Here is a 19,369-nt window from a genome sequence, read left to right as displayed (position 1 = left end):
TTAAAGGCTGGCATACTGCTCCAGCTGTGGTCAACATTAGCAAAATGAATGGACTTCACATGCCTGATCTTGTGCTTTCATGATGTATTGACTGTTGGAGTTAAGAGATGATGTTAAATGTTCACAGACAAGAGAAGCGCAACAGGCTTTCACTAACAGTCTGGCAGTAACCATGATTTTAAAGTCAAATAAGCATGTAGCCCCTGAATGAGCAGAAGCACTCCTGGAGTGTAGTTGTTTATCTGAAAAAAATTATTCAAATGGCATTATGGAGTTTCTCATTGAATGTCATGATGATTTCCAGAACTAGCATTCTTGCTCTGAACAGAGAAAGGGGAGAGAAACGACACTGCCAAATCTGAAAACACAATCTGGAGTTTGAATGAATTCAGGGTTAGTCTTTTTGATTCTGTTACTAAGTGGATGGCCAAAGTTAGAGCCTTGCTTGCATCAATTTGTTCGCAGTGTTGTCAGTAATGAATATCCTTGGTGATTCCTGCTCTTGTCCATGGTAATTTTTTGACCAGATGTAAGCCGTTGGACTGGGTTGGTACACAAGCAAAAGGGAAATTGATCATCTTTCCTTCTGTTGGCTCTTCACAGCTTGTGACAGGAAAAAAACGAGGTTTAGAAATTAAGATCCAATACAGAAATGAAGAAGATCTCATAGTGAAATTTCTTAATGATACCCTTCAGGATTTTGAAAATCTTCAAAAGCAATGTTATGTTTTTCTATAACCTGATAACCTGTTTCGAGCAACTGAGAATTCGAATATGCAGATGAGTACATTATCATATCTAGGAAATGAAGTCAAGAAAGACTGGAAAGCATCTCTGGGTCATACACGTGTGCATGTGTTCACACTGCTCAGCTCCTTCCCGTACAGGCTGTGCTGTTACAGCTGTGGAGGGGAATAGCAGACAAATGTTCTCCTTGCTGACCCTGTAGACAAGCACAAGCGTAGCTGACATGAGAGCAGGAAAAAAGCAGGGTTTCCTAATGGGGTAATGGCATAATGGTGTCTTGCTTTGATCAGAAAGGTACTAGGCATTCCTGGCCCTGGGAGCATTGAGTGCCAAATGTTGTTAGACACTAAGGGTATACACTCTGTGCCATCTGGGACGTGGGCACTAGGAAAGGGGACACTCTGAGATGGTGTAAGCTGCTACCGTGGTGTTGCTGAAGTGCTGGGGCAGGTAAAGTTTACGCTGGCTGATGATCTGCCTGGGTTTATTATGGTGGAGGGATGTCTAAGATTTCACTCTCTATGGTACTTTCACCATACCCGTCTCCTTTTCCCCTTAAGAGTCAGTCAAAACAAAGCCCACTTTAAGAGAAATGAATGTAGAAAATGTGAACCATAGGATCTTTTACAAAGCGTCTTTTACAGTGCTGGGGACATAAAACAGGGCAGTGGAAGATAAGCCATTATGTATGTTGAGGAAGTCTAAGAATAAAGATTATAGGCAAACAGTCTACCTTTCTTTACAAGGCCTTGATTTACATCCCTGAAATCTCAAATTTAGCTATTACAATGAAGTCCTGTTGCACACAGAGCTGACTTTTTATCACCACTTAAAATCTAATTAATCCGTATTGAAGTACAAAGATTTCTGTTGTGTTTTAGGGTGAGGGGTCATAGAGCCCTCTTTGTTCATCCTCAGGCTTGTAATCATCAGGCATTGGGATATAATTTTACCAAGCAAATTGGAAGGTAACGGATCAAATCCTTATCGGAAAGCCTAACTCATGGTTTAGTGAAGTCCTTCGTCCTTTATGTGAAACTTTATATGCGTGAAGAACAAAAAAGTGTTTCAGAGCTTACAAAGGGTTAATAGCAAGGGCTTATATTTGGGGCAGCAGAGAACTAAAATCATCATAGCTTCCACCATCACTCAAGGTAGCAGTTGTTACAGAACTGCTGGGGAGACCTTCCTCCTCAGGCTTTTAGGACTGTGCTCTTATAATGGCCTTGGTCTATCGACCAATGATGCAATTAAGTGGCATACTAGTCTCTCTATTGGGATGGGTCCTATCCTGTCTTACTACCTATTTACCCCAATGGAAAAATCTTAACTTGGAACTGAATGAACTGGAGATCTGGACCATGGGACTCTGGCAAGCTTGTGTTGTCCAGGAAGAAGGGGGAATGCAGTGCAAGGACTTCGATTCTTTCCTAGCTTTGCCTCCAGAGCTCAGGATTTCTAGGATTTTGATGTTTTTTTCCAATGGATTGGGGTTTTTGGGCCTCTTGCTCTCAGGATTTGGGTTGGACTGTTTGAAAATTGGTGAAAGACAACAGGAACAAAAGAAACGGCTGTTGCTGTTTGGAGGATTGCTCTTCTGGATATCGGGGATTACAGCTATTGTCCCAGTTTCTTGGGTTGCCCATTCCACAGTCCAGGAATTCTGGGATGAGAATATACCAGATATTGTTCCCAGGTGGGATTTTGGGGAAGCGTTATTTGTTGGCTGGCTTGCTGGATTTTGTCTTATATTAGGAGGATCCCTACTCAATTGCACAATCTGTTCAACTGAAGTCCATCCATCTTCGGTCCATTACGCAGTACCAGAACACCAAGATCAGTGTCAACATGTGGAAACTGAAACTAGGCCTTAAAATGGAAGGTTTTAAACAGCACAGAAAGACTGCCCTATCTTTTTCAAACCCTAGCGCAAGCCAGAAGCTTGTTCCAGTAGTAATTCAAAGGACTCTTTGTTACTTAGCTGATTTCCTAAACTTATGTCTGTTTTTTTCCATAACTGGTATTGGAAGATGGTGTGTTTTCTCACCTGCTTTCTCACCTGTTTAAAACTTTGTTTCACAGCAGAATGCTGAAGTTTTCATAGACTATGCAGAAAAGGTGCTTTTGCTTTCTCAAGTGCACTGTAAAATCCTGAAAATGAATATGCATGTTCTCTTACAGCTTGGCTTTTAACCAAAATATGCTTCCCTTTCATACACAACCAATTAAATGAGCCTCAAAGCTTGATTCCCTGTTGCAATTTTCCACTTGCCTAATGCAGTGACGTACAGACTTGTGTTTTTACATCCGGAACAGTCTAAATACATGCATTGCATCAAATTGTTTTTCTGTGTACTTGGAAATTGTTGTGCTAAGGAAACTGTAGGTTTCTGAAATTCTAGCAAGCTTTGCAGATGTCTTTTTGTGCATGGGGTGTTACAGGGTAGGTGCTTCATACCCAGTAAGTAAATTGTGTTTTCCCAGTCTAGCACATTAAGCTGCCCATAGGAGTTATTCGAAGTGTTTCCGGCACCTGCATACTTTATGCACCAAATATGGGCTGAGAAATGCTGCTTTAAAAAATACACAATTTTCTTCCGATACAGGTATTGAGGCATGCATCCCATCAAAGGCTCCTTAAGCTCCATTCACTTACAGCAACATGTTGCTCTGAACGGGTAACCCTGGACTTTAAACAAATGATATTTAACTGGCCACAAAGCAGACAGCTTCATTTGCTCTAAGTAGAAATGTACCAATGTGGTATTAAAACTTAATTTAAAAACAAACTGTGAGATGCCAAATCTAGCAGAACTGTTGTAAGGCTTTAGCAGACTGATGGAAAGCAAAATATATGCTTTTCTTAAAAAAAAACCCCAAAACTAATGAAAGGTGAGCCCAGCTGTGGCCACACCCTTCAGCTACTGGTTTACCACACTACTTCCCTGTCCCCCAAACACTGCAGGTGGAACCAGGCACCACAAAGCAGGAGGGGGAGGAGTACTTCATGCTTTATAAAGCAGTGTTTTAACTTTTGTTTATGTTCAGTATGACAAAGAATTGAACAGTGTCCGCAAAAGTGAGTGGTTTAGAGCTTCTGTGAGTGTTAAAAATGAACTCGGTCCACAGGCACAGGCTACAGTTAGCTGGATTTCTGTTGTCTGTACTAGGATGGGTTTTAACTGGTACCTGTATTTATCAGACTGGAAAAATCTCAACTTAGACTTAAATGTACTGGAGCTTTGGACCATGGGACTCTGGCAAACCTGTGTAGTCCAAGATGTAGGAGGAACACTGTGTAAAGATTTTGATTCTTTACTGGTTTCGCCTCTAGAATTCAAGATTTCCAGGACTTTAGTATCTACATCAAATGGGCTAGGACTTCTGAGCCTTGTGTGATCTCTAGTCTTGGTTTGGACTGCCTAAAGGTGGAGGATACAGAGCAGAAGCTGAAGAAACAGCTGTTACTACTTGGAGGAATACTCCTGTGGATGGCTGGAGTTCTGGCCCTAGTCCCTGTTTCTTGGGTTGCCCATACTATAATCCAGGAATTTTAGGATGAAGACATCCCAGAGATTGTGCCCAGATGGGAAGTAGGGGATGCACTGTTCAGTGGTTGGTTTGGTGGATTTTTTATAATTCTAGGAGGATCTCTACTCCTCTCCACAATCTGCTTATCATCTGACCATCCATTACCAGAGCAGTATGCAATGGCAGATATGCAAGACACCCATCAACATCTGGAAACCGGAAACAGAAGACTTTTAAAAGGGTAGACATCAGGTTTTCAGATTTCTTACTCTTGCATAACAGTAAGAAAGGTCTGCTGAACAGACAGGTTACTGTTTACAAGATCAGGGTGGGGGGATTGCTTCTTACAAAGTAGTTTCCTTTAATCACTACTTACCTTCAATTTTAATTAACATTAATTGATGAGCTATGCAGATTTAAGTCACCACTGTATTTCTCCAAAATCTGATCACTTGCAGATGTTGTTTTTTTTTTTTGTTGTTTTTTTTTTTTTTTTTTTAGGATAAGTGAGTATAAAATTTTTAATCTCTAGGCATGCACAGAGACTTGACCATATTTTAAATGGCTGAATGCTTACTAGGGCTGCTTTGAACAATGTCTTTTTTACAAAAATATTAGTTTAAGTCCTGAAAGTTTGTAGTGTCAGTTCAACATACATTACAAAAACCTAATACAGTACAACCCTGAATGAAGTTCCCTGGACTTGTATCATTTACAGGAAACTAAATGTTCTCAGACATAGTGTCATGTAATGCAAGATCCTCCATTGTGTGTGTGTGTGAGAGAGAGAGAGAATGATTGAACATATCCCTGCACAATCTCTCTCTAAGGAAAGCCAGTATTTCTGAATAATAATGAGATGTTGTCCAGTGGAGAGTTGACCATGTTCATTGCTATTGTAGCTTTTACTTCATGAATATGAAGAACTAACAGAGTATATGAATCAGTTTCTATATAACTCATCCTAAGACTTGTCAGTGATTGATGTGAACTTTCTAGAAATGGCAATGATTTTACACTGACAAAGCTGTAGCAGCCATCTGTTTCTGCAAAGAGCATATAAAGACATAAAACAGCAATAAAAGAATTAAATCAAACACTGGTCTGGAAAAGAGCTTTGTTAAAAAATGTATTTTCCAATCACTGAAACACATGGAAAGTGCAGAGACAAGTTAATCTATGTGATGCACTTGCATACTCTTACAGACAAAATTAGAACAGAAACACATTCAGAATATAACCTGATTAAATATTTAGTTCAGTCCTGAGCATTTGATATTTAATACAGTATAAACATAGCAATAGTAAAAAAAAAAAAATCTTAAAATTATTTGATTTGTGTTCTGTTACAATTTCTGCTAAACTTTGCTCATTTGGCTAAATATTCTTGTACCAGTAATATTTAGATTTTGATATATATGCAACTGCAGTGACATTGGTACCTGGAAACAGAACTAATTACATTCATTATACCCTGCTGTGCAGAGTAAATTCCACTTCAAGAGTAGTATTTATAATTTTAAACTGATGGGGGTTTACTTGTATGTATTATTTTAGCTTATTCTATTGAGTGTTTCAAGTGTGAATAATCTGAATCAGTATAAAACCCCCAAAACTCCAAACCCAGAAAATTCTTAAAAGCTGCCTACAAATATGTTCAACTTTACCACTTTGGAAAATGAGGAGCATGAATATGTTTAAGTCTCTCATTTTTAAATGAGATTTGCAAGCTAAAGCCAGCAATACTTAAATTTTGACCTCACCTCAAGCTTACAAATCAGACAATAATACTTTTTAAAAAAAATTATTCAACATGTGAGGAGAAACAGGTAATCTAGCAAGAATTTAGACAGCTCTAAATATTTTTCACAATTGCATACTTAGTGTCAAATATTTTTATGGCCAGAACTGAACTATATTAAACAGAACATAAATAAGACTGTAAATAAATAAAAGAAAAATCATAAAGTACACCTCTAAACATCATTCTACAAACAACTTATATAATCAAATTGAGAAGTTGAAACTGTCAACCTTCATTTCACCTCTACATTAAATAATTCCAGATTTGTTTTTTTTTTTTTTTTTTAAATTGACCTTTCAAACACGAATGTTATCTCAAACCCAAGAAACAAAAAACAAATGGGGCATTCATAAAGGATGTTCAATCAGTCATCTTGCCCAAAATAGCATGTTTGGCTATACATTTAAGTGAACTGATGTATTGTGCATAAGAAAACCCTTAGGTGTTACACAGACCTCTCATCACAGAATTGTCACTTTGAATTCAAAGACAGCTGCTACCATAGTGTAGTTATATTTGCTTCCATTTTCTCACCAAGTAATTATAGCCTTTTGAAAGATGAAGTCCATGCATATGTGGCTTGTTGCTTGGGGAAGAAAACTTTAGCCAGTGAATTAAATACATCTGAGTGCAACATATTAAGTAGAAAATGAAATAATTCTGTTTTCTGCAATGTCCACCTACTTACACAGTACCCACAGAAGATAAGACCCCAACTGCTTTACCAAGACAGGGCTGCTTAAACACCTACCTCTAATGTTCTGGACTTCTTACAGAATGCATCCAAGTTGATGCTTCCTCCTAGCTGGCTGCTTCATGTAAGACAAATTTGAAACATGCCATTCACATCTATTTATTAAACCGTGCACCCTCAACTGCATACAGGGTCAATTGTGTATTTTTAAAAATGTTATTTATTGTACCGAAATATGTGAAGACTTCTAGTTGGGAGCTTTTCTTTTTGAGAAAGGATTTACCTTACCAGCAAGACTTATGATATCTGAGTTAGTATATGGCAGATTTTTCTTCTGGTAAAAATACTTTAATGAAACATCTTCATACTTGTAAACCTAACAAACACTTTTACGTTTTCCTAGTTGGCAATAAGATACCCTCTAGGACAAAGGATTAACATAGTGTACAGTGGATATAACTATTCCGATGTCAATGTTGGTATTTTGAATTTGATTCAGCTTCCAGTTCAGAAAGCAGCTGCCCCTTTTGGTAGTCTCATAATTAGTTTTTAGGGTTACTTGTCTGCCTTGCCTTTCTTACTCTCCCGCAGATGCAAGAAACCATTTAGTGCAGGTTAAAGTACTGTACATTCACAAAACTAAACTCTGAACTCTGTTTCTTCCTACAAAGTATTAAAAAACAAAAACAGAAGAAATCTGTTTTCAGAAACAAAATTCCAATGTGGGTGATGAATCTAATTAGCAGCTGTTGTGAGGCAGCCTTGATGTTTTGGAAAGGAGCTTACGCTTGTGGTTAACTTTAAACTATAAAAGTCACACTCTTCTACAAAAACATCGCATGGCAAAACAGCCATCTTCACAGTCTGCTCACATGAAAATAGTGAAAAGATAAACAATCTTCTGTTGAACGTAATATTTCTCAACACAGTGCAGTTCAACAGGATACATGCTTAGTACTGCCTTTGTTCCTTTGTTCCATCTTTACAAAATAAAAACACACATGCAATACATACAAACTGTACAAAATATCAGCATCAGTATACCAAAATTAATCTACTTTGGTTTTCTGGTTGTTGGGGGTTTTTACCATTTTTTAAGCATACAAGAATTCAATTCACTATATTTTACAAATAAACATATCAATAGTGAATGTAAAATAGAAGATTTTTAAAAGCAGGTCACTGGAACTACAAAGTTCATCTGAAAAGAGATGAACAAGCAGAAAAAACACTTCAATGCAAATGCATAATTATACATCATCAGCTGGAAGGGCTGGTATACTGATCTTTGCTCTTGTGAAGTATGCTATCTTCTCCCTGAAATTAGAAAAGAAAACAAGTTATTATTTTACTATTTATGGCATGACTCCAATGTCATCTGCTGTAGGGTTGCTCATGTTACAGCATAGTTCCTTTAAAATACAGGTTTGGAAAATATACAGTGAGGAAAACACACAGTGAATTTATTTACAAATTTGACATTCTGACATTATTCCCTTCTTAGGCAGGTTTATGTCAAAAGCAGCTCCAATTTTGAAAAAGAAAAAAATAATCAATATTTCATTAATAACTGCAGTGATGAGACTGAAATATCGATCTAGTCACTGAATTTCCTATGATGATATTTCAGTGGGGGCGACAAAAAGGCAAAATAAAACATTTTATCCTGACTCAAGGGGTATAAGCATTGGGTCTGGGCAAGACTCAGAGAAGCAGAATTGTCAAGCCATTCTCTAGTTGCTTCCCCTGTGCTGTTACCATTTCTGTCTCCTATGAACTTAGAGATTACTGAAGCATAACAAGTTTATACAAGCTTGTCTGCCAGCAGCCTAGAAAGCAGATGATAAGTATTGGGGGGATAAAAAATTAAAGCTCAGAAGAGTCATTCTTTTTGAGAGCTTCAGAAATGCCTCTGTGTGATTAGTGTGTGAGGCCACAGCACTGTAACAAGTCCAACTAGCAGGGCGCGTACAATTCAGCCTGAGGAGGTAACTATTTGTCCAGTAGACTAAACCATGTTTTCCACTGGCGAAACTCGAGTTCCCATCAAAAACAGTAGCTCAGAGCAAAATCAATTACGTAAACTGGATTCCTTGGCTAGTTGTGTGGTGATTAGAAGATAAAGGAGAATGGAGTCTTACGATACCCTTCTTGCAGGGGAATGGTGTCTTGAGCACTATTACACGTTCCTGTAAATTTGGGCAGCAGTCTGTTTGTGATGACTGTTAAATTACCAGCACTGATCAAAACTCTCTCAAGACTTGCATAGCAAGTGAAAACTGTTTGAAGATGCTCTGAATTTCATGCTGAAGATGAATAGCTCAGCTGTGATGCTTCATTGCGGAGGACCCCCCTTCCTTTCTTTCTTGCTTTGATTCTGCATCTATGTGCCTCACAGGCCCCTATTTGCTTATAGATTTCTCAAACTGCTCAAACCAGACTGGGTTAAAAAAGGAGAAAAATCCTTACACTTGTTAGCAGCTGATGTAAATTTCCTATACAGGAATCCAGAAACCAGACTTTAAAAATGTGTGTTAGTGACAAAACAGATTAAATTAGCTTGCAGTACTGTTTCTATGTGGAAGAGTAAGCATTGTATTTTTCAATCACCAGTTTTATAATTATGTTTATATAGAACTGTGGCCTTCAGGCTGCTAGCCTGCCACTTACTGTCCAGTCTTTTAGGAATTCAGACCAGTTACAATTAAGGTTTGAGATAGCAAGTGTTCATTCTGGCTTATGCTAAGCAAGAACACTTGATTAATTGCTTCATATAATCGGTTGCTGTTCCCGCAACCAAAAGGAAAAAGGAGGAGGGATTCAAGATCTTTCTTGAATAATAAGTCTTGAGCGAGGCACAAGCAATGGTTAATCAGTTTCCTGATGAGATGCACACTGTTCTACTACAATAAGGCGATTTGCTTCAGGCACCTGCCATCACCAGAAAAGATCCCATTACTTAAAGCCCACTGTCAACCTACTGTGGGTGAGGCAAGCCACGGCAATGGTCACACACGTGCTTGGCCACAGCAGATGCCACACAGCGGTCTGAAACTTTTCATTCTTCGTCCTCACCACCACAGCTCAGCTGACATACTGCCACGTGAGCAAGTTACCAACGCCCGGTCCTTTGAAACTCCAACTTTGAGCTATGTCAGAAATGTATGATGTTTCTTGCAAATTCAAAGGTGTGTGGATTTTTGATTAATGTTACAGGGCATGTCTCATCATATTTGGAAATATTTCATGTTACTTCACTACATTGAAAAGAGCATGAAAAGCAGAACAGGCCATACCTGAATGACTGCACCTGCAGTGGCACTTTCTGGCTCTGCTCCCGCAACCGGCATACATCCTTAGAAGCTTTCCTCATCAATTTCTCAGCACTTAAACCTTGTTTCTGCTCTTCTTTTGACTGCTCAGCCTGTAAACAGGAAAAATAACTATGTTTTGCTAATAATGAACAACTACTCATTTCAAAGAAATGGCAAATCCTTCTGTGTCAAGGAAAACACTTGGCAGTGTTAGGTTTACGGCTGGACTCAATCTTAAAGGTCTTTTCCAACCTAGATGATTCTATGAAAATCTCTATGCAAAGGGTCAGCAAGACAGAAGACTGACATCACAAGCCTAAGCCATGGGTGCAAAATAAGGTAACAGAGATTTTCCTAAAAAAATAAATGGAGCAAATCCCATGCCATCACAGGTGGCTACTAGGTGTTATAAATTTTGGTGAGATATTTCTTAGGGCTATAGTTAGACAACACCTAAATTTGTACGAACAAGTGTCATCTATCCAAATACCTTTTTCGAATTGGGAGACAGTGATTCTCTTCCCACGTAAAATACTTTTATTTCCTAATGAAAGCTCGCAGGAAAGTTGCCTATACCTACTCTAAAATAACAGACAAAAAAAAAAAAAACAGAGGAGGCATGCTCTCAAAGTTTTGTTGAGAAACTTTCCTCCTCCATGCAAAACTTTCAAGTTTTGTTGCCCTTGTTAGCAATATTAATATTCGTGAACTTTTGTGCTTTTATTCATGACACAACACCCATTTTGCATGTAAGACTCACTTTTTTCATTTGCATTGTAGAGGTGTAAAAGCCAAGCGAACAGAACACCAGTGGTAACAACAGATTAAGGATCTTTCTTGATGTGAATATTGTTCAGCAGCTACATATGCACTTCTAAGTTACAGTATTTCTGTATGTCAGTATTGCTGTTCACAGCAGGGTAGTGGTACCCTATCTGTTGAAACGCAGTCCAGTGTTTTAGATGGAAGTGTTTTACGTTAAAGAACACCACCCTTTCAGTAACTCAACTCAAAATCCAGGCAGCTTATACTGCTGTTAACTTCTTCAGTCCCCAACTCCAAAATAGCTATGATTTTAAAATGAAATTAACCTATAAATATTGTTTTCCTTATTAGTTAGTGAACAGCAATTTGCAATCTACAACTGGTAGTGTCTTAATTTTACATATGTCACTGGCCATATGTTTTATCAGCTCCCCTAGTTAATATTTTTCATCAAAGCACTAAACATACAATATTTCAAAATTTTCTAATTTTATCTTTTCTCTAACTATACACGAGATTCTTGTGACTACTGCATTTCAGGTTAGCAGCATAGGTGACTTCTTTGTTTTCATATTCTCTATTACTATGTACTCCTTTTTCATTTTTTCAATCCTGCTCTTTTTTCAGGATGCTCTCAGAGAAACTTTGATTTCAGCCCAATGCCTCTAAGAGTATGCACGTGAGAAGTTATGTACATGACCAGGTTTTATATTTACATCATATTTCTCAAGTGTTTTATGAAGACAGTGAATCCTCCATCTCTATAGAATACAGAAAAGCACACTAATACATTGGTCATACATTCAGTAAGTGCCAAAAATCTGGCACTTATCTGCCAAAAATAAGTGCCAGATAGGAATCTCTGTATCTGTGCTTAGCTTAAGCATGAGATAACAAAGAAGAAACACTATCAAAATTAAAGCTGAAACCCTAATTCCTGTCTTGACCTTCAGTGGTTTTTGTATAGAATAAAGTGAATCTCAAGAGAAACTATTAACTGTACTAGACACCAAAACACTGGAACAAGGACATATTTGTGGTATTGACAACATAATTACAGATTACCTCTACATAGAAGAGGTACTGAAAAGAACAAGATCTTTCAAGATATTCACAGTAATCGTTTTTGGACATACACAAAGAGGAAGTACTTCAGAGGACACTAGGTGTCTGAAAACTTACTCGTATAAGGATTTAAGACTCAAACTTTGAAATACTGCGTGATTTCTCACAAAAATGCAATCTCAATAAGAGAAAATGCTTTTGGTGCACAGAATTACCAACTGTTTTCTGATCTGCAAGTATTAGTGGGCTTTATGTACTTGCTGTACTTAGGAAGGTGTGGTAGGAAGGGGAGGGAAGGTATGGAGTCTGTGTATTTGGCTTCAAGCAGAGTAACTGTGTGCTAGCACTGATTTTCAACATCCCCCACATCTGTGGTTTCATTTTTCACTTGAGACTCTCTCAATTTCTCTGGCACTTCCAGCTGCTGCATTAGTCTGCGCCATTATAATGCCTGCAGGATCTAAAAAATAATCTATGACAATGTTCTCTAGGCTGCTGTGTTTTGCTAACCCAAGAGGAAACACTGACAGCAGAGTACAGCATTCTCAGGGTTGTTTTGCTCCACAGGGGAAGGCTGCAATGATTTTAAGGGTAGAAATATCTCTAGAAACTTTGTAAGCACTCTTCAAAAGAGGTGGAGTGGCTGTGATCATTATTCTGACTTTCAGCTTGGAAAGAAGGACTTAAATGCTGTGCTGCAGACTGCATATATTTTAGGAAGGTATATTATTACTCTTATTCCTCATTGCAGTGTGTGTCATGGTGTTGATCACTGACACCAGAAACATAAAATATGACAAACCTATCTGCTGCCTTGAAAGAGCCAGCTGAAATAAGAAAGCACAAATCCAAAGGATTTATAAAATTAAATGTTGCAGAGGCATACTCTATTCTAGCAGGAATAGCTTTAAGAGAGGGAGTAGTTTTAAATTAAATAAACAATTAAAAATTATCATTTCTATCCATCAGTAAATATAAACTATGAACTTCTAAATAAATTTAGCTATGCTTCCTTTATATAAGCTACTATTTTTATGGGATAAAACTGAGAAAGATAAAATCCAGACAATGAATTCACATGGTAAAAAACCCCACACAGTTACATTGTGTGATGTTTAAACATTGCATTGTCTTATCCCATTTTGCCCAAGGGTTTTTCAGAACACTTGTAAATGCTTGGCCTAAACTCTGTTAGTATTTTACAGCCATTTTAGAACTCCACTAGCTATAGCCAATAGCAGATGCCAAGGAAAGAGAGGCAGGAAGACAGAGAAGACAGAATAGGGCATAAACATAGAGCTGGGAGAACATGTTGGGAGAAAGTTTTGTTTCCTAAGCTATCAGACAATCAAGGACTTCTTGAAGTAGGTGATATCATTATGGTTATTGACCTCTGATGGATTTTTCTTCATGAATTTATCAAACTGGTTTTTGAACTTATGCAAACTTGCAGCACTCAGTGTTCCATGGAAAACACTTTTACAGTTTCTAAATATTGTGCTATGTTTGCTTGCATTTAACATGCCACCTCTTCAATTCCCTACTTCCTGTGTAATAAAAGACAATGATTAATTTGCTCTTCTCCACCTCACCCATGATTTTATAGACTTCAGTTGTAGCTACTTAGCCACTCCTAACATGGAAGCTGTTTTCTCCTTTGACCATCCTTGTTGACCCTCTGTAGTTTCATTATCCACTTTGAGAAGAGGAACCAGAACTGAACAATGTTTAAGTTACAGGCATAACATGTATTTATATCATAAAACAATGATTTGTTTTGTTCCAACTTTTCTTCTTACTAATACCTGTCTTACTTGCTTTTTGACATCTGCTGATCACTGTGATGTTTTTGCTGACGTTTTTGTTTCTTATATCCAAAGTATCTCATTCCTAACAGCTAATTCAGAGCTCAGCTTTGTATATGCAAATATTAGGATCATCTCTTCCCTCCTCTACACAAGGCTATTTACTGACATTCAGCTTTTAAAAAAGCAAAACAACAAAACCAACAACTGTTGCTTACATATTAGAAAGAAGGTCCTCTGCACTGTGTTGAAACTGCTGTCCATTTTTACTACTCTGAATATCTTGGTGTCATCAAAACACTAATCTCTATCAACCATAAATAGCTAAAGAGTACAACTCCTTCCTGGATGTCACTAGCAACCTTCCCCCATTGAAAACTAATGTGCATTGACTGACATAGATGGGAAGGGGGCTACAGCAGGCATTTACTTCATCCTCCTGCTCAGAGTAGGTGAAGCTAGAGCTGGGTATTCAGGGTCTTGTCTAGTTAGGTTCCGAGTATCTCCAACTGTGGAGGTTGGGTTTTTGTTTACAACCTCTCTAGGCCCCTATCCCAGTGTATGATCACCCTCACAATTTAAAGAAACAACCAACCTTCTCAAAACACAACAAAAACCCCACAACATCCAACTTTTTAATATATCTTGTTGGAATTTTCCGTGTTCCAACTTGTCACTGTTGCCTCTCACTCATTCTATCCTGTTTTTTGTCTTTTATCCACATGAGGGTATCCCATTACCTTACAGCAGTTTAGGGACAGTGCATATATGCTTGTATTGTTTTAGAGACGATCCCATAGAGAATAGAATTTGGCTTTCCTTTGCCAAAACTAGAAGAAGTATGTCCTGAAAAGGAAATAAACCACAGTGGAAGTACTGCCTTTCCCACATGCCCCTACCACTATGAGTAATGGTCATTGCCTCTCTCTACCTGTTACAAACATCTTTGGCTACAAGTTCTGTGCAGACTGCAGATCAACTGATGTTGAAGGACAAAAAGCACATACATGTCTGTAGGAGTACAGCTGGGACATGAGAATTTTAAATTAAATTTTACGTAAATGCTATTTTACTACACCAACCACAACTATTACTCCAAATAATAGTGTTTCTACTGTGAATTACTAAAGTATTTAGAGGGCACTAGAAAAATACTACCTCAAATTCTAGGTTTAAATGCTGTAGTATTGACTAATAAAGAAATACTGTTTACACTGCATAATTCAGAGATGTAATTAGACAAATGTGAGCTTCTGTAAAAATCTTTTAACATGCTAGACTGAATTCTTTAACAAATTTATAGAAAAGGTAGGGGCATATGCATATTCACTCACAAATTTCTGTATGCTGCTCATACCTGTTTTTCAGCTTGTTTCAAGAGTTTCTGGAATCGTTCATCCTCTAGCACACATGGGGGAAGGTCTGTCTCTCCTCTACCTTTCATTTCCTCAAGCTTTTGTTTAAGATCCCGCAAGGCCTGAAGCTCATCATTCAGACGATTCTGTCTTGTGCGTGATGCCTGGAGGTCCAGCTCCAAGTCAAGGGAAGTGCGTATGGGGCACTCTTGCGTAGCTCTTCGCATGATTGGTTGGCAAACAGGCTAAATCGTTTGGGAGACAGAACAATAAAAATTAATATCTAGAGAGACTAGCGTAGGGTTTCACATAATACAGTCAGAAAAGCTCAAATGTTCTTTGTTTTTCTTTAGCAGAAAGCTACTATGATGAGATCCAAGTGCAAAAATTAATCTATTCTGGAATTTTTCTTCAGTCACTAGCTAAAAATAAATGCAAAAGTTTCTCCAACCAGATGTACCATGCTATATTTACAGGTTAAAAACAAAAAACCTGTTCTGATCCTCAAGATGACACAATGCCAGGAGATCAACACTACACAGACTTCCCCATAGATTTCAACTACATTATTTATTTTTATTAACATTTGCTTTTTCAAGGCATAAACAAACACAAAATGTTATGAACTCTGTAAGCATGCATTTCTTTAGTGTATTTTACATTATTTACTGTCCTTTCACAGCGACTTTTCGCATGAGTAAGTCAGGCAGGAGAAGCCATCCCAGACTATTCAATATTTCTTTCTTATGCCAAATGTAATCCTGCTACCTGGTAACAACCCTTCCGCAGAAGTGTTTTTTTTAGTTACAATCAAGATTAAAACATAACTCTCTCAACTTATTTAAGAATGACCTCCATGCAAGAGAAATACAATCTTACTCTCTTGTCCTTGAATCCTTCTGCTACTCAAAATACTCTTGGAGAAGAGTACATCCCCTTTAAAAGGTCATCTGGATCCCTGAAATTTCCACCAAAATTTGCTCAAGATATATGTTGCTGGTGTTGACTTTTGTGCAGCATAAGCCATCTTGGGTCACTTTGTAATATTCAGGTTCTTTAACCCAGATCCATTTGACAGTAACAAGCTAAAGTTCAACAGTAAATGCCACGATGCTAAGCACCAGTGTCCTACTCCTGGTTCAGCCACAACTAGAGCAACATAAGTTTTGTCGGTGGGGGAAGATGTAGGACTGAGACCACTGTGTTGAGATTTCAACCTGGAACTACAGGACTACATGGGTACTTGCATTGCTTTTGCTGAAATACTTGAAATAAAGCATATTGTTTAAGTAGTTTGTTATTCCTTCTCTCTTCATACTTTGTTTTAAACCATGTCCAGGTAATAAAGCACATACCCGTTTAACTCTTAGGCTCCGCCGTTCTGTGGCGTTTCTCACAAAGAGAGACTTTTTGGCTAGTGTTGAACTGTCGCTGTCACTTCGATTCAACTGTCAAAATGTACATAACAGAGAAATAAAGCACCTTCACATACAAATACATCTGTATTGATATAACCAGACAGAAAACCTCAGTGTTGATATACATGTAGATCATTCTTAGTATAAAGTAAAAAATTTTTCAACTAGAATAAGCGTCTACTCCAAAAGTCTATTCCTAAACCAAGACAACCATTGATCTTACTGAACAACTAGTAAGTAGACTCTTTAGAAATGCAAGGAAGATAACTACGGTTAGGTTATTAAGTACTGCCAAATCACTGTCTGGCTGCAGATTATAAACTACGGATTTCATTTACCTGGGGCAGGCTTTAACAAATTTACTACAGGGATCGTAAATTACTGTAGACATGCACCTGTCCAACAAACAGTATTTTTGTATTATTATTTGTAACAAGTATAGGTGTGCCTACAGCCTCCTTCAGAAGCACTTCCTGCTTCTCAAAAATATGCATCACAGCTCAGCAGTAGTTTCTGCTTAATTATAGCATTAGTTCCACATACATCAGTGCAGACAGATTATTAGATGCATCAGCATGCACGGTGGTAACCTTCAGAGAAACAGAAGCATCTATCTGCAGGATATTTACTTCACCTCTTCAGAAAAGGACAGACAAAAAGAATCATTCAGCTAACATTTCAATAACCAAAGCCAGAGCCCTAAAGCATGCTTACACAGGACTGACTGGGAGTTGGAGGTGAGAAATACCACCTCTTGCAATACGAATACACCTCTCGAGAGACAAATCCATCTCTTCACTATGGAGCCACTACTGGGAGCCCACCCCTGGATATGCACAGGTGGCTATCATCACTGATGTTCTTTATGCACTTTTCAAGGGAGATTTTCAAAGGCACCAACAGACTTTGGGTCAGTCCTTTAGGCCTCAAAAATCTTTGTGTTTGCTGTAACATCGTATGAGAGTAGGTGCTTTCTTAAAGCTAGGCCATCTCTTCCAAAAAGAAAGCAGCTGGCAGTTAGCCAGAGCGTGTCCGACAGTTGCTTTCCTCTACTATGGCACCACAAAGCAAGCAAGGCTGGATATGCCTGTGGTGCAAGCTGGGGACTAGGACTGGGGAGACCCCCATTATTCAGCCCTCTCCGTGGACTCAGACGCAGATACAGTGCCCACTCTTGAGCCCTGACAGTGGACTACAAGTATTTCTGAAACTGCAAAAGATTCATCTGTGCAAACATGGGTTTTTCCTAGGGTACTTTGCTTCCAGGCAATACCGTACATGAGAAAGAGAATGGTTTATTCAAGGTATGTTTTTTTAGATTCTGGCTTCTGGCAGTAGGTACGTAGCAATGTTCAAAGCTACAAAAGCCCAACGGCTTTCCAGATGCAAAACACCTCAGGAGTTTATACCAACTAAACTATCAGAGCAACTAGTGTTACATCCTGCCAAAGACCTCCATAGGCAGTAAGCTAAGGCTGTATTTTTCTGCCAATACACCTAATTTCCAGTGTACAGGAATTAAGATGAAGGTTAGGTTCTGAATTCAGCCAGTAATCTACCCAAATTATGTAAAGATTGTTACAAAATTATCTACTGTGTTTCATTCTGGAGGGTGTACGGAATAGTTATTTAAGCATGTAGATATCAACTACAGATTATTTTGGGTTTTTTAGGCCAATGATAATCACAGAGAAGTGATCAACTTCAATGTTCCCAAATGATTAAGACAACCACCTCTAATTGAACTGGAGAAAAATTAAAGCATAAGTATTTAAAAAAAAAAAGTCATACTTGTGTGAGTAACCTGTAGAAACTAAAGATCAAAATAAACTGCCTTTTCTAAGGTGCCTGTAATTAAAATCTATAGAGCTGGTAATCCATTCTTAAATCTTTAAACACATGATTTTCACAGTTAGTTTAGCAGCAACAGGGCTGACAGTCTAAATCTTTTTTTTTTTTCCATGCTACCATAGATCTAGAAAGACTGGAGAACTTTGTTGCCAAAGGCATGTTTAAAACTCAGCCCCTAGGCAGCGCTCGCACATCTTTCAAAGATGTAATTACAGCAGCATTTGGGCTGCCCAGGTTTAAAACCAGTTGAGATACAAAGTGAGATTTAAAATTGATGATGGAGCTCTTTCCACACTGTTACCCTTAAACGGTTACATTATTAAAATATGGTAATGCAATGGCAGTTTACAGTGAACTCTATTCTGTGTTTTAACAAATTATTTTGCTGTGTGAGAGCTGTAGTTGCTGACATGCAGGGAAACACACTTTTTGCAGCCAGCCAGCACAGGCATCTGTGTTACTTCTCTCCAATAGGATGTATTTTTGCCCTACTAAAGGTGTTTTGCAAGAGTACGCAACTCTGCTGAAAGTCAATTCTACTATGCATCAGATCAGTTATGGAAAGAACGAATTAGAGAAAGCACAGGCTGTGCCTCTTGCAGGGAAAATTGGTACATGACTCACTGTCATTAATGCATCATTCCCAAGAATTTAAATGACTCTTTAGTTAATAGCTCTTCCTTCCAAGTGTTTTTCCTCTTACCCTACAGATGTATTGGTTACGCTCGCCTGGAGAGAAGGTTTGTGAGCGCACTATCATGCTGTTCCTGACAAAGGGACACTGTCTTGAGCTCCAGCTGGCTCTGTCCTTGGGTCGGACTGTTGCGTTCTCGTTAACCAACTCCTCGGTGTTAGTCTCTTTATCAACCTATGAAAAGGAATTTAGTTTGTAAGAACTACTATATCCAGACACATGCCACCACATAGTTTTTGTGCCTTTGGATTTTACAAGCATTGTTACCTTGCAGCAGATGGAAAAAGACCAGCACTGAAAAGCAGCTTGCATATACACAGAAACTT

General features: G+C 38.2%; 2 protein-coding genes and 1 pseudogene across 2 annotated transcripts in view; 2 read left to right on the top strand and 1 right to left on the bottom strand.

Annotated features, from left to right (window-relative positions):
* Positions 1-1,967: 1,967 nt before the first annotated feature.
* LOC104833374 (claudin-22-like) lies at positions 1,968-2,621 on the top strand. Its single transcript, XM_010569985.1, has one exon. The coding sequence runs from the start codon at positions 1,968-1,970 to the stop codon at positions 2,619-2,621; it is 654 nt and encodes a 217-aa protein (XP_010568287.1).
* A 1,238-nt stretch (positions 2,622-3,859) lies between these two features.
* Positions 3,860-4,523, top strand: LOC104833416 (annotated as a pseudogene).
* Positions 4,524-7,864: 3,341 nt separating this feature from the next.
* The window catches only part of WWC2 (WW and C2 domain containing 2), a 105,373-nt gene continuing 93,868 nt past the window's right edge, over positions 7,865-19,369 (bottom strand). The window contains exons 19-23 of the mRNA XM_010569984.1: positions 19,053-19,217; positions 16,436-16,528; positions 15,083-15,325; positions 10,073-10,200; positions 7,865-8,093 (exon numbers count right to left, since the gene is read on the bottom strand). Coding sequence (XP_010568286.1) covers positions 8,027-8,093; positions 10,073-10,200; positions 15,083-15,325; positions 16,436-16,528; positions 19,053-19,217 — 696 coding nt within the window. The 3' untranslated portion in view covers positions 7,865-8,026. The remainder of the gene's footprint in view (positions 8,094-10,072; positions 10,201-15,082; positions 15,326-16,435; positions 16,529-19,052; positions 19,218-19,369) is intronic.

Source organism: Haliaeetus leucocephalus, unplaced genomic scaffold (genome assembly GCF_000737465.1).
Source record: "Haliaeetus leucocephalus isolate CR32 unplaced genomic scaffold, Haliaeetus_leucocephalus-4.0 Scaffold284, whole genome shotgun sequence".
Lineage (NCBI taxonomy): Eukaryota > Metazoa > Chordata > Aves > Accipitriformes > Accipitridae > Haliaeetus > Haliaeetus leucocephalus.
This window is presented reverse-complemented; position numbering and strand designations above follow the sequence as displayed.

Excerpts from the sequence above, each read along its gene's own strand:
- LOC104833374 (XM_010569985.1), top strand. The coding sequence starts at position 1,968 with ATGGCCTTGGTCTATCGACCAATGATGCAATTAAGTGGCATACTAGTC.